At 40.0% G+C, this 15,928-nt stretch overlaps 1 protein-coding gene across 3 annotated transcripts in view; it reads left to right on the forward strand.

Moving 5' to 3' along the window:
• The window catches only part of LOC121961887 (diacylglycerol kinase delta), an 84,062-nt gene that overhangs the window by 37,037 nt on the left and 31,097 nt on the right, over positions 1 to 15,928 (forward strand). The window contains exons 1-5 of one of the 3 annotated variants that reach the window (XM_042511977.2): positions 5,048 to 5,485; positions 12,928 to 13,038; positions 13,244 to 13,324; positions 14,246 to 14,350; positions 15,216 to 15,348. In XM_042511977.2, the coding sequence (XP_042367911.1) occupies positions 5,333 to 5,485; positions 12,928 to 13,038; positions 13,244 to 13,324; positions 14,246 to 14,350; positions 15,216 to 15,348 (583 nt within the window). In that variant the 5' untranslated portion in view covers positions 5,048 to 5,332. Of the gene's footprint in view, positions 1 to 5,047; positions 5,486 to 12,927; positions 13,039 to 13,243; positions 13,325 to 14,245; positions 14,351 to 15,215; positions 15,349 to 15,928 lie in introns of those variants that run through there. The other 2 variants (XM_088073755.1, XM_042511976.2) reach the window with 2 other exon arrangements.

Here is a 15,928-nt window from a genome sequence, read left to right on the forward strand (position 1 = left end):
CAGAGAGAGAGAGAGTTTTGTTATTTCTGCTTACTGTGTGTGTGTGTGTGTGTGTGTGTGTGTGTGTGTGTGTGTGTGTGTGTATGTATCCTAAGCTGTGTTACAAATTCCACAGGGAAGGGACATTACAGCTTGACAGCACAGGGACATAAAAACAGAAAATATTGCACAGCACGCGCACACACCCACACACACAAACACACATGTGCACACACATGTTTCCGACACGCACGTGCAAACAAACACGCAGGCACACACATCCGATGTGTACGAGAGCTGGGAGACAAGATTAAACAGCACGGTGTGATCATCAGGGATAATCACCACCAGCCACAGCATGCGCACACACACACACACACACACACACACACACACACACATACATACACACTTCATCCCTTCCCTTGTCTCCTCCCATCTTTACTCTCCCCTTTTTCGGCCCCACCTGCATGAAGTCATGCTTCTTTCATTTTCTTTCCTTTTCTTTCTCCTCTCTTCTCACATTTTTCTTTCTTTCATCCCTACTCACCTCTTCTCTTCTTTCCTTCTCCTTTTCACCCTTGCCTCACTTTTCCCATTCTTTCTCTTTACATCTCCTCTTTGCTTTTCTTACTGTTTTTCCTTCCTTTAATCCCTACTCTCATCTCCCCTTTTCTCCTCTTTCCTTTCCTTCCCTTCCTTTAACCTCTCCTCTCCATCCTGCTCCACCCATTTTTTTATTTTTTATTAACTCACCCTCTCGCCTCCATTTCAAATGTAAAAACTTTATTTAAATGACTGCTCTGTTACGATCCAAAAACACCCAAAACATCACAAATCACCAACAGCAGCATGGACAGCATGCTAATCACATCAGCACATTAAGGGAACCTTCCACCTCTCTTTCAACAGCTATCTCTTTCTGGCTGAGAGACTTATCTGTGTGTGTGTGTGTGTGTGTGTGTGTGTGTGTGTGTGTGTGTGTGTGTGTGTGTGTGTGTGTGTGTGTGTGTGTGTGTGTGTGTGAGGATTATGCAGCATCAGAGCCAGATTTGGTCCGTATGCTCCATGCCCCCCCCCCTACCAGCAGCAGCAGATTATGTGTCCTTCACTGCACAAACCTCACAGGCAGACGCCAAAAACTGGATGATATTTCCAAAACACATTAACATACAGACATGAAATACAGCTAAATGTGAAGAACTGTGTGTATTGATTGCGTGTCAGAGAGATTGAAAGTGTGTGTGTGTGTGTGTGTGTGTGTGTGTGTGTGTGTGTGTGTGTGTGTGTGTGTGTCTGTCTGTCTCTACTCATCTGTCGATCAAATGTACGACAGTGTCATTACGTTCTCTCTGGCTGTTTTTCTTTTGTCGTGCATATCACTAGTGTGTGTCTATTAATAAACACACAGAGGTACATGAGACAGGATGTGGTCGCCATGGTGCAAGGTCCTCCCACGCCTTGTTCTAACTCCGTGTGTGTGTGTGTGTGTGTGTGTGGTCAGACAGCGTGTTTGTGCATCACAGATGATGCAAGCCGCTTCTTCTGTTGCCGTGTTTCTTAAGCAGTTTAAAATAATTTCTTGCATAATAAAAGTTGTCAATGACAGAGGGGTGACCCACACACACAGACACACACACACACACACAAATGCACAAAGCTTGGTTTACTTTCAATTTGATCAACAGAGGAGAAAATGTCCAGCCGTAAAGAGTCATAAATTCTACTTTTTATTATTTGTGTGTGTCCTTACATTTCCAAGCTTGAAGGTTGATTTGAAAGTCAGGCTGTTACCATGGCAACCCTGCATGCCTTTGCATTACCAAGTTTAAAATGTCAGTAAGCAGAAAAATATAGAAGAAAATATGTGTAATTAACAACGGCAGACCCTGAGTCAGCTGTTATTTGCAAATGATACTTGTTTTATCCACCTCTGAATGCCAGGTGGGTGGAGTTTGCAGCATCAGGGCCATCCAGGTGGCGTCTGCTTGTGTCTTGTGCATGATATGGTACATTAAACATGTTCACAGATGCGTTTCAGTGCTTTTTAAATAGCTTTGGACATCTTGTGTGTTAAGCTCCACCTGTGCAGTGTTGCAAAGTGTTTAAAACAAGTGCTTCCAGACGATAAAACACTACAGAAACAGCAGCTTTTTATGTTTTAGTGTGCAGATGGATTTGTATGTCCACAAGGGGAACCCAGTGTGTTTCTATTTATAACCCAACACATACACACACATGCAGCTGAGGAGTTAAAACCATGCCAAATCTGACAGATAAATAACTGCACTGCTCTTTCTTTCTCTTTTTCATTGCCTTCATGTCTAATTTTTCTTTCTCTCCTTGCTAAGCTGTCATTTCATTTCGTTTCCCTCCCTCTGCACCCCATCACCTTGACTCTTCTCTGTGTTTTTCCCACCCCCAACTCTCTCCCAGTCTGCCATCTGCTGGAGAAAACAAATAACAGCACTGTTTTGGTTTTTTTTTTAAATCACAGCTGGTGACATTGGGCGAGCTTCATTGAGCATTCCTGCGACGTCCAGCCTGGGACACCATGGCCTCGTGATTACAGAAACACGGCCATATTTAAAGGGTCAGGGGGTTCAGTGTCTGCAACAGCGAGCGTGCGTCTGTTTTAATTAGCTCTGGCAAAGACACACCTGAAAGTGTCAGCGTCTCTGTGTCGTTTCCAGAAACTCATGAATAAACGGCTGCTGTCTGTTGTTCGGGAAAAACTCCATCTTTATTTATTATTATTAGAGATTTAAATTTAGTATTTCAGAAACCAAGTATTTTCTTTCTTTTTAAAAACAAACATTTTTATTTACTTTGATGTACTGGATCAAATATTCACTGTTCAGTGTTTTCATCTTGTGATAAAAGCAGTCATGTTAAAGGTTTTGCAGATGGGTTACAGTAAAAAAAAAAACCCAAAAAGGAAACATCTACAGCAGGGGTACTAAGCTATTTGCTTGGGGGCCACTTTAACAAAATAGAAAATCAGATTATTTCCCATGCAAACTTTAGTTCCTGTCATAAAAGGATGTTAGTATCTTTGTCACTGTCAATATGAACAACTGTTGTCCACTGTTTAGAAAAAGTTGAAACTCGGATGGTTCTGTCCCCAGAAACACAATTTGACAGACTTTTATTTTGAAAAACAAGTGGTTTTAGAAAATTCATTACTTGACAAACTTTTCCTTTAGTAACATGATTTGTAGATGAAAAAATTAATCACAATATATCACCATATCTGTTACTGCAATAGTAAGTATGTTGGAAGTTGTTACAAATAACAATAATATTGAATTGTGACCAAAGTATCAACATAATATTGTTTCATTCGGCTTCTGCTGATTCTCGCCCCTGCTTGAAAGTAGCAATGTTAAAGATGCTGCAAAAAACAGCTTGCAGCATTCATACAAAATATTATGGTCCTAGTTGTTGGTTTCATATTTCAGTAAAATTATAAATAAGAGTTAAATTTTATGGCATTTTTTGCAAAAAATGGGGCTGCATTGGTGGAGGCATACTGGTGAGAAAAACAAACTACAATCCAGGAAGTATTACAAGAACAATTCAGTACATTCATCAGTTTGAGGCTGATAAAATTAAAACACTGCAGAGCAGTTTAAAATACTATGAGATAAGTGTTTATAACTCTGTCTGTGTGCTAACTTAACTATTGTTTGATCCTTGGATCCTTGTCACATTACAAAATACTTCTGGACATGTTTTATTGGCATTGCTCTGCCTGATGACGTTGCAGCGTTGCAACAGAGCCAGATTTAACTTCATAGCAGAATCACCTTGAGTTTTTTTGTTTTTTTTTTCCTTTGGTTGCCAAAGCTTTCTGCACAGGCTCCCGCAGTGCCAATGCAGTGGTTTCATCGTAATAAACCTCCTAACGCTAAATTTTTAAGGAATTCTGTGAAGCTCTCTTAAGTAAGCCCCTCAGCCAAGGAGAAATTCAGCCTTAAGTGTCATGATTAAGGAGAAATCTTAAGGTGTTTTGTGCAACTGACCCTATTTATACAGTGTTTTATCAGCAGCATATATGGACTAGAGATGTAACATTCCTTTTATCAGAGGCATTTCACATGAATAACTTTTGCTTCATGACTCATTTAAGTCACTAATGAATCTCTTTGACCTGACTCCAAATTGATTTTAAGCACGAGTGACTTAGATGGAGGGAAAGATGTGGGTGGGAAAAAAAGTTTTTGGAAAGGAAAAGAGGGAGAAAAAAAAGGAAATTGAGGGGGAGAGACAGAAGGAAGGAGGGAGAGACAGAGACAGACAGTGAAAGAGAGAGAGTTGGTGTCAGTGAGTGAGTCTGCAGGGAACAGCATGTTTCTGCTCATTAAAGACAGAATGATATGCCGACTGGCAGAAAACATACACACACACACAAGCACACGCATACACACACATATGCACGCACACATACTCGCCGTAATTTGCCTTGGCAGATGAGACACTGATCTGACACTGAAAGCAGTCCGGTGACAGTGCGTAGGCAGCTAACATTCACACACACACACACACACACACACACACACACACACACACACTCACACACACACACACACACACACACACACACACACACACACACAGATGCACACACAGAGTGCGGACAGCTCATGCAGGCTGGCAGGACATGAGTCTGTGTGATCACTGTGACGTTTCCAGCTCTTATAAGCAGAGTGGTGTGCCATTAACCTCCCCGTCAATTTGAAATGATGTGACTGAGTGTGTGTGTGTGTGTTTGTGTGTGCGCACTCTTAGTGCCAATCAGACAGGTTCCTCCACTTCTATTTATAGCCTGGAGGAAATGGGCTTGTTCTCACATGAACACACAGACACACACCGCCCCTCTCAGGTGTGTGCCATGCAAGGTGGGGGAAGAGCTTATTTACATTTTCCACCTTATCTCCAGTGTGTGTGTGTGTGTGTGCATGCGTGTGTAAGAGAGAGAGAGGCACACACACACACACACACCAACAACGAGGAGTGTCCGAAGTTCACCTGAGAGGGTGTGGCTACCTGACAGGGGATTTTTGAGAGGGAGGAAGTAGGATTGCATTGTTTCAGGAGCCGTTGCTGTGAAAGGAGAGCTTTTGCTGTGGCTGGGTGTGTGAGGCAGAGATGCAGAAGGGACGTTTTGTTTAAAAAAGGTAGAATAATTCATTTTCAAGAAGCAAAAGAAAAAGATGGATGAAGAAGAATCTAAATAGTGTTAGAGAAGAGAAACGGTTGAGAGAGTTGTTGTGTTTTTGGAGTTTCAGGCCATTGTTTAGCTATATTGCTCAGCTAGCACAGACAGTGAGGTCATCAGCGGGCGCTACTAATGCCGGGCTTGTGTCAGCTCAGCGGGTGCTGCGTGGCGCCCTTGTTGTTTCGCTGTGAGCGAGGGCTTGAGGACGACGACCAGCTCAGCCATGAGGACCAACTGGAGTCCAGTCACATTGAGAAGTTACAGGAGAGTCGCCTGGTGAAAGAGGTCAGTGCATGAGAGGGCAGGCATATCTAGATTGACACCAAATTAGGATATTTTGGATAGATGATAGGTGATATTGCTTGCATTCACACAGTGAGTAACTTATTTGACTGTGGTTTTATTTTGACAGATTGTTGGAAGCTCCAGCAGTGGGTGTGTAGTGATTTTGCTTTGCATAAAGTCAGTATTTGACCTGGCAAATTCTGTATTTGCACTGTGTCTGTGTGATAACCTGTGTGCCATTTTATGTGCTGCTTGAGAAGGATGAAATTATGTCGGTAAAGTACAAACTTTTTACAGTCAATTTTCAAGTTTAAACCAATAAGGCTGGCAATGATTTTGATTATGTTGAACAAAAAAATCACAAACTCCATACAAAGATCAGAACCAACAATGTGTAAGTCCTCCTCTAGTGACTTCCCTACCTGTTCTCAAACACTCAACTCATTTGTTCCTATTGAAGACATTAATCTTCACGAATACTGCCTGATATGTACTATGGGGCCAATAGTTGTTTATTAAAAAATGCAAAGAAATTGTCATCATTGGAAGAACTTTATTTATTCATCCATTTATTCATTTTTTTCTTTAAAATTTCACTGGCTTGTTAAAATAAGTTGGTAAGAACCTGCTGTATATGATGTCAAATGTGTCAGTTTTGATTTAACATTTGCTAAAGGTGTTTAAACAAAGTTTTGTATTGGAGTTTGTTGTATCCCAAAATCTAAATATTGACAGAGAGGTTTTCATTTTTATTGTAAATGAATATTGGTTCTCATTAACTAATAATAATTGGTGTTGGCCCTAAAATACCAATGTAAGTCAACCCCTGGTTTCTACGATTTTTTCCCATGTTAAAGGATTTTTTGCGGGGAGTTCGGCTTTTTCTGCTGAGAATATCCAAAAAGAGGGGTGGCATCTGCTGTTAATGCCCTCTGAGGCCTACTGAGATTTGCGATATTGGATTAAGAAAAAAAAAATTGAATTGAAATTATTATTGTTCAATCCTTTGGGCCATGCTTTATGATAGGCCTAAAATGGACTTCACCAATCTGTAAAGCGCTTTGGGTTGCCTTTGAGTATGAAATGTTTATTACACAAAATTAATTCCTGATGTCAAAGAACCACATGAAGTTGTGCTTTCTCTTAGCCAACAAACTTGACCAGATATTGGTCTGCGGGTCACTCGGCTGTCTAGGAAATAAAAAGAACTCCAGCAATTTGTTGATCGGTCATGCAGGAGTGTATGTGATTTGGCGGGACGGTGGTAGACAGATGCATATTTGTGTATGTGTATGTATATGTGTGTGTATGTGTGTGTGTGTGTGTGTGTGCGCACTCGGTTGGATTGTTTAATGTAGCTGACTCAAAGGAAAGAGAGAGAGAGAAAGGGCGGCATCAGTCCGATTTGTATGTGGGTGCACTTCAGAGCTCCGTTTGACTGTGTGCACATTTTGCAGATGAGTAAGTTTATGTGTTAATGTGCTCCTGTGTGCATATCCACTTCACAGCTCCTCTCTCTCTGTGTGTGTGTGTGTGTGTGTGTGTGTGTGTGTGTGTGTGTGTGTGTGTGTGTGTGTGTGTGTGTGTGTGTGTGTGTACGTGTGCGCACATCAGCTCTGCTGGGGCTGATTGTTGTGATGTAATTAGTCCTGCTCTAATGAATACACTGATCTGTCTGACAACATCTCTCAGCTGGAGAGGGGGAGAGGAAAACACCATCCAGAGTGCGGCTACAGTATGACCGCGAGCTGGTGCAGGCCCGACCTTTGCATACGTTGTATGTTGTGTTTATGCAGGCGTATGTACAGTACACGTGTGCTCTCTTTGCTCTGCTGATATCTTGTGAAAGCCAGCCAACCAGGAAGAAGCCTTGGTCTTATTTAATCAGGCAACTTGATTAAAATTGTTGGGTGCACAAGTGACCCAGAGGAGGTGTTGTGAGAAGGTCATGCATGTTGAAGCTGTGTGCATAATTATGCAATTATTCCGCCATTATTTATTCTATATCTCCCGTCTCCATAGTAATCCTGTGTATGTGGTTAAACTTTGCACTCAGATTGTGGGAGATGGAGGTTTTATTGCCTGAAAAATGAGTGAATTTCATTTCAGAGCTCCGAATGAGAGTGTTACAGGTTAAAATGGTCATACCCAGATGCAGATTTCAGCATACAAATCTACCCTCCCTGGGTTCCCATAAAAGTGGCTATGCCAGTCCATGAGCTCGCTCTGAACACACGTCATATAAACAATATTTCTATTAACTCCCGGGGTCATTGCCATCGCTTCTTTTATGCAGCTTGAGTGTGATTCATAATGAGACAGAGGTGAATATGTGGTAGATTCTATCATGTGAATGTGAATAAGGTTGGATTGCTTTACATATGATTATGCCTACTTCATACATAGCATTTTTCATGGCTTTTGGATCATTGCCCTTGCATGTTATTCATTATATAAAGTATTTTAATACAACACCTTGGCCATAAATCCCACCTTCATGAAAGTTTTAATGTTTTTGCTTCTGAGAGTTTTGATTTAACTTCATGGTAAATTTTAAAACCCAACCAATACTGGGTTTTTGAGGGGTAAAAATTATAATAATCATCTATCTATCTATTACTATCTCTCTCTCTCTCTATATATATATATATATATATATATATATATATATATATGTAATTATGCAATGCAATTATTTGTCAGATTTTGCATTGGTTTTATAGGACAGCCTAAATGTGAATGGGTGAGAGAGAGGGGGTGACATGCAGCACAGGGCCAAGGTTGGAATCGAACCTGCGGCCAATGCAGCAAGGACGTAGTCTGTGTACACGGGGCGCCTCCTCTTCCAACTGAGCTACTGATGCCCCACAAGTTGCTTTTTTTCCCGCATGTTTTTGAATTCAAAGGTTTTAATACTTGCAAAAGGCATCTCAAACACTTACTTTATACACAGATACTCAAGTCTTTCCATACATTTTACATATTTTTTATTTTGCTAAATGGCTCAAAGGTATTTTCCTAGTAAAGTAAGACAACCGAGCCAGATGTTAGCAGCTGGGGACTAGTGATACTACATTTAAAAAGCTGCCACCATCTATAAGTTTTACAGCAACATGCAGATTACAACATCCCGACTTGGGTCTAATTTACAGTACTGTACGTCCTTCGGCGATATTGGTGGTTGCTATGTCATTAGTCGCTTTTGTCAAACAAATCCGCTCTGATTAGCTTCTTGACTGACAGCTCCCGTTGGTGTTGCTGCAGCAACCAGGGGAAAGCCTGATTGGTGGAAGAGGGGTGTAGCACCTCACCGCTATCTCTGACGCGTCAGGTGGTTCAGTCAAAAGAGACCTTTACACCTTCATATTTGTGTTTTCTTCTTTCTTCTTTCTCCTCAAGGCATTGCCTTGTTCTTTTGTTTGTTTGTCTCTTTTATGTTGACTCTCCAGAGTTCCTGTTTGTTGTAATTCCTGCATCACATTTTTAGTGCTGTTTCTCTTTCTTCGCTCCTCGCCGCCGTCACAGCCCTGTTTTTTTTCCTATCTTCTCTCACTAATGATCCATACCATTGGACAATCTATCATGGTTTCCACAATCAATCCTCCCCATCCTCTTCCTCTTTCTTTCTCTGTAACAGTCTGACAATATGAGATTTGCTCTCCCTCAGGGTGCTAAGGCGCATTTATTCTAAGAAAGAAACATGCGCTGTGGGAGCACAAGAAGCGTTATGTGTCATTACAAGGCAGGGTATCACTCGGACACACGTACACACACAGAGATGAGAGCTGAGGAATGAGATAGTGATGGAGCGATGAATTTGATTTCAGAAGTGCTTTTGCCTTGTAATACTCCCTCTGTTGAGACAGCCAAGGCCATTACTGCGAAGACAGACGGGCAGAGAAAGTGAGACAGAAAAAGATGAAGAGCAAAGAGAGAAAACCAGTGGGATAGATGAGTGACATTGAGATAGAAAGAGAGATGAGGAGGGACAAAAGACATGTATACAGAAATAATGCAGTTAAAAGACAAAAGGAGATTGATAGGAACAGATATAGAGAGGTTAACAGGTGGAAAGGAGACAGATTACAAAGGTGCAGAGATGTAAAGATGGTGGGACATTGTAAAAGAGGGAAGAAGGAAGAAGGAAAACCTCCAATTGCAAAAACAGTAGCTTCATACCAAAACAATGCTTTTTGATACCTTATGTTGTGGATTGTTTAAGGCTGTGCCCAACTCAGAATTTATGTTGCTCAAACTGCATTGACTGTTCAATATGAATACTGGATGACTTGTTTTGTTTTCCATATGAGGTTTTAAAGGCTAACAACGATCGTAAACGTGCTTCAACATTTTTTGCAGACACAAAATACTAACAAAAGTCAAAGACTGTATCGCATTAACTTGTTGTAAACTGTAAAATCACCACCTCCGTAGCAAAATCTCTGGACCAAAACACCCCTAGGGCATCACTGGACAAAAAGAGGCTGCCCGACTCTCAATAAACTGAGGGTCTCCGACTTTAAGTGGGCAGCGCTGGAGTTGTTGATGTTTTGGTGTCATTGAATCTTAGCCAAACAGAATGTTAACATTAAATAAATAGAAAGTGATGTATTATAAAAGTTTAATTACTTCAAAGAATGAAACAAAGCAACAAATTTTAGAAAAAACAATTTCATTACTTGATACAATTATTTGGTTGCATCAGTAAAAATCTTTTCTAAGTGCACAAGAGACTGCTTTGTTGTTTGTGATTTGCAGAAGTACCGTTGTGTTCATGAGGAAATGAAAATGTGGAACATACATGTAGTTTTTGTGTTAATGACTTACCCAGTGATACACTGAATTGTTGTTTTTCGTAGACGTTGACTAAGGCCCCATTTATTCTTGTCATGTCAATGTGTCTGGCAAAAAACCTCTTGGATGAGATATAACCTTGATGCTGTTATCACGTTGTTTTTTTGCTTTGTCACACACTTTCAGTTTCTGTCTTCCATTTAAAAGTTAACACCCTTTCTCTTGTCCTGCTGTCAGCTTGTTGGCTTGTTGGTAGTTGACATGCAGGTGGCAAACCTCCTGTCTTAGTCTTGCTTTTTTCCTTCAGGGCAGATTTCCCGGATCATGCATCGAATCCGGAGACCCTGCCAAGTTACTGCTGAGCCAACTGCTCTGGGTTAAGCCCTGTTGAGAACTCTGGTTGATTGCACTAGATAAACATCATGCCTTTGTAGTGGAAAGCAGAGAGTCTTTTGTCATTGCCTGTTCTGTCTTTTTTTGGGTTTTTTTTATTACACCGCGATTTCGTGGCTGCTGATGTGGAGATAACAAAAACAATATCCTTCCCAGGTCTCTTCCACTTTCCTTTTAGCACTTCTTTGTCATTTCATTCTGTGGTTGCAAAATTGTGTTGCACATCAATAAAAGTCTGACTCTTGTGCTCCCAGAGACTAGCGCTATCATTTTGGCCTATTCTACTGCTAAATTCAATGTGAAACAAATCACAAAACAACCAAGAACCAGTCAACCAAAATACTAAAATTTAAACATGATTTCTTTAAAATGTATTTGCTTGTGGTGGAAATTAAATGTTATATTTGGAGACAGTGTTATTCTTATTTTGAAAATTAAAACCAAGTTGCAACTCTTATGTGTGCAACCTGACAGTGATATATATATTAGGCTTCTGTTCAGGCTATTTCAACACCTTTAAAACATGTTTACATAGTTACAGACACAGTTTACCTTTGCCCACAGTTTGTAGTGGCAGTGCAGGTTGTGCAAGCTTTTTCGTTACAGATTGCGTAAATAAGATCAGGAGACTGTGCGATACTTGGATGACGTTGTTAACTGTGTTTGCTGATTACTATACGCAGCCATTTGTCCTGGAGGCTTTTGGAAAAAAACAGAATGATTAGTCATTTCCTGTAGTAACTAATAGTTTATATATACTAATACTAATGTATCAAAATGTTTACATTGTTTTTTTCCTCTTAAATGGTTATTCTAGAACAATTTCTTGTATTTTTATGCCAGTGTTAAGGTCACTGTGACCTTACATGTGTTTCATTAATGTAAATGCCATATCTGAAGAACACCTTGAGGGAATTTCCTTAAATATGGCACAAATGCCCCCTTGATGAATGAACCTAAAGAATTTGTGTGCAGGTTTTTACAAAGTTTCTAACAAAATTCGAAATGGACAAAGGGTCAGGGGAGACATTTGGCACTAATTTTAGGTGCCCACCTTGAAACTGTGCTAATAGATTTTCTGTGCCATCGGGTTGAATATTTGTGTGAAGTGTCCATGTCTTCACAGACATGGATGTAAACTGTAGCCGCAACTTGACTGGTTCTAAGTGGCATACAACGGAGAGGCAGTAATTCAACTTTTTAACAAGCAATATTTTTACTAACCACATTCCTGTGTAAAGGGTCTGTAGGATGTCACTACTCAAACATTTCCAGTTAATCCACTCCAGCTTTATCATCCTCGTAAACCTAGGGAGAGATGACGCTGACACTAATGCAGGCACATGATTATCTCTCTGAGAAAGTCACGGGTTTTCCAACAGAAGCCAATTTCATAAAATCTGTCTTGGTGACTCGTGCAGGAACGTTGCAAGAGCAGGCGATAAACATGCAGGTATGGAGGGAGCCATGAGTAACGTGATCAGAGTGTTAAGATTGCATCAAAGTGTGTGTTAGTATGTGTGTGTGCCTGCGCCTCGGTATCCTCTTGTTCGAGGAATGAGGATCTCCATGGCGACCCCCGATGTCCTGTCTCAAATTGATTACCCCTGGTGCAGTCTGTCCCCTCGGGGCATGTACTCATAAATAGAGAGAGAGAAAAAATGAGTGCAGGATGAGCAGAGACACAGAGGAGGACATGAAATCGACGGTATCAAATCAAATCATGCGTTCTGGCCGTGTTAATAATTTTCAAGCAGACACGGATGGCTGCATCTTCTACCTGCCGCATCACTTCATCACTGTTGCTTCCATAATCGCAGTACAGGACCGTGTTATTGCTGTTGACACACATGCATACTGATAACTCAGCCAAACATAGCTTCTTTGTTTTCTTATTTAACCCACTGAAACCTGGATCAACAGTTTTCTTGTGCTGCATTCAGATGTCTTTCACAAGCATTTAAACCTCTGAAACGTGAGCAAGTTGGTCTGATTTTTTTTTAAAAACATGGGGTAAAAGGCAATCAGCAGTTAGTAAGAAATGTCCCGCTTAACGCAAGAAATTTGTAAATGATGAAAAAAGAGAGAGAGAGGGGAAAAATATTAGAAAAAAAAACCCAAAAAATTGTGAACTCAGGAAAAATATCTGTCACTTCAGTTATTTAGAGGATTTGGATGCACTAACGTCTGTTCTGTCTTTTCCCCCTGTCCTTCCATCCCTGCCTCTATTTTGTCCTCTCTGTGTCTCACTACAGAAAAGTGTGAAGGAGGGAATCCTGTTAAAGCAAACCAGTTCTTTCCAGAGATGGAAGAGGAGGTACTTCAAACTCAGAGGGAGGACCCTCTACTATGCCAAAGACTGCAAGGTGACTGCCAGAACAGGTTTTGGGGACTCTTTAGCATTGCTAATACAATTCAACAAGCTATGAAACCAAAATCACTTTGAAACTGCCCTGAGGTTACACACTAAAGAGTGGCCTACAGTTGATTGATTTACAAGTACTCAGATATAAAACAAAAAAAGAAGAGGAAGAAGCTGATTTTTGCTTTGTTTGTCTTTCTTCTCATCAGTCTCTGATTTTTGATGAAGTAGACCTATCAGACGCCAGTGTGGCGGAGACCAGCACCAAGAACATCAACAACAGCTTCACGGTAAACAAGACTGGTCTCAAAATGTCTTAAATGTGGATTAAAGCTTTTTAAACTCAATATTTGGCTTTGTTTTCCAATTGTACAATTATGACAAATCAAGAGATTAAAATTTAAAAATTAACAACTAATGAAAAAGATTGCTATGATATTTGGTGCAGTCATTCATGGTCCCTGGATGATGAACCACAGAGACTTTGGTGACCAAATGACTTTTCCTTTAGCTCCCCCATGAAGTTCACATTTTGAGAGAAAATGTCTCAGCTATTGGATGGATTGTGATGAAATCTGGCACACACATTCATGTTCCCTTTAAGATAGGTCTGAGGCTAGCAATTATTGTCATTGTCCAATAATGCAAGTGTTACGTCCAAAGCAATGTCTTTAAAGTACTTCTTTTATCCAGCTAACTTTCCAAAACCCAAAGACTCTTCATTTACTATCAGAAATGACAAAAAAGCAGCATCTTTCTTACATTTACGAGGCTTTTAACAGCAAATATTTGAATTTTTTTCTCTTCAGGATCAATTTGATAACTTTAGTGATTCTTAATATTTTATTTTGCACTATAATTACGTCTAAATTAATCATTAATCATTAATTAATGAATTATCCAAAACTTGGTCTTTATTTGCAAAACTAATATTACCACAAGCCTCAGCTGTACACTTTGTTTTATGCTAATAAGCTAATGTCACCACCAGCAGTTAGCATTGCCATTGTGAAAATTTTAGCATGCTAATGTTAGCATTTAGCCTCACAGAGCTGCTAGCATGGCTTCTGAATCCCAATAATGTGGTGTGCTGTTGAGAAATAAATAGTTAGGGTACATAAATGTGACTGCCGATGAGATTGTCTGTTAAAAATAAGTCATTTCTAAACTCCAATTTTCCCTTTGTCTTTCCATTTTATTTTCGTTCTCAGGTGATCACGCCATTTCGCAAACTAATGTTGTGTGCAGAGAGCAGGAAGGAAATGGAGGACTGGATCGGCGCTCTCAAATCCGTCCAAAAATGGGAAACCTATGAGGTAAGCAGAATATGAGAAATGTGCCAAATTGATGATGATCTGATAAAAGCCGGTGTTTAATCTGGGTGGTGAAAACAAACTTTACACCTCGCTTCTTAATTCTTCTCCAATTTGTTCTTTTCTCTAAATATCCACCTTTTCTGCTTCCTCGGAGAAAAATACTTCTCTCTCTTTGCTCTTATCAGCTTTTCATTTCAGCGATTTGCTTGCAGATTAATGTCGCTCATAAAATTAGACCTTCTGCATTAATAGGCGATAAAGAGAGCTAAAAACGCTAAGCTGTAAGCCATTTTTGACATTTTGGGTTTGTTTTTACGTCATTGTCGTATACCTCATTATTTCTACTTCGTGTGTTGCTCTTCGTTAATCTGCAAGTCTGTGAAGGTACAGATCAATCTATGGATGGCATCTTTTTCAAAATAATCCCAATTTTAGATCTGACATTTTGATTTCTCCCTAAATTATGAACAGTCTTTGAAAAGGAAGAAGTGATTATTTTGTACAGAAAGTTTGATTTGACTGCACCAAGGCACTGTCTAACATTTACATTCTGCCTTTATGAACTCTTTTTGTCAGGCCAGTCAACTGTAGCATCAATATCGTCTCCGTCGTTGTATGTCTCAATCCTGAGGCCACAGAGTTTAATATGTACTGCTGATGTCATTATCTTATCCGTGCTTCCTCCGGCTGTGAATTTCAGCATGAAATTTGAAAAGTCATCATCCCATCCTGCAATATCTCTGCTTCCCTGGGCTACATATTCCTGTGTCCCGCTCTGATGATTTTTATTTCTGTGTTTCCACCTCTAAAGCTCAGTCAGTTTAACATGGAGCGCTGATGTCACTGTCCTCTCCCTCTCCTCCAGGCCAGCCAGTTCAACATGGAGCACTTCTCCGGGATGCACAACTGGTACGCCTGCTCGCACGCTAGACCGACCTTCTGCAACGTCTGCAGGGAGGCTCTGCCAGGCGTCACCTCCCACGGCCTGTCCTGTGAAGGTTCATGGACACACACACACACACACACACACACACACACACACACACAGATACACACATTTAGAGACACCCTGAGGACCAATATCAATATTTCTGGCATAACCAGGCATTCAACTATTGTCTGTCATGACATGAGGTCATGGACTTGATGTTCTCTTTACTGATCGTCATTGTAGAAAAGTATTTAGAGCAGGTGACTGTGACAATAAAGAAATAGGTTTATAGCTCCTAATTGCAGGGTGTGACAGATTTCCTCACAGGTTTGACACACTGACACCTTGCAAACATTCCTCCTACCTTTCTTATAACAGTAGTAAAAAATGTAAACACACAGCAACAGAGTTATTAGGTCAAGGAAATTAAATCTCTATAAAATGTTGATGTTGTTTTTTATGAAATGAAAATTCACTTGATATAAACTGATTTGTTCTTTTTCATATATGTGTGTGTATATATATATATATATATACATATATATATATATATATATATATATATATATACATAATTCTTTTTAATATATAAAGAGATTTTAAGAATGTCTAGAAAAATGTATCATTTTTTTAGAAAAATACAAATA

The sequence above is a fragment of the Plectropomus leopardus genome, chromosome 23 (assembly GCF_026936395.1).
Source record: "Plectropomus leopardus strain MGB_pleo_1.0 chromosome 23, ASM2693639v1, whole genome shotgun sequence".
In the NCBI taxonomy this organism is placed as follows: domain Eukaryota; kingdom Metazoa; phylum Chordata; class Actinopteri; order Perciformes; family Serranidae; genus Plectropomus; species Plectropomus leopardus.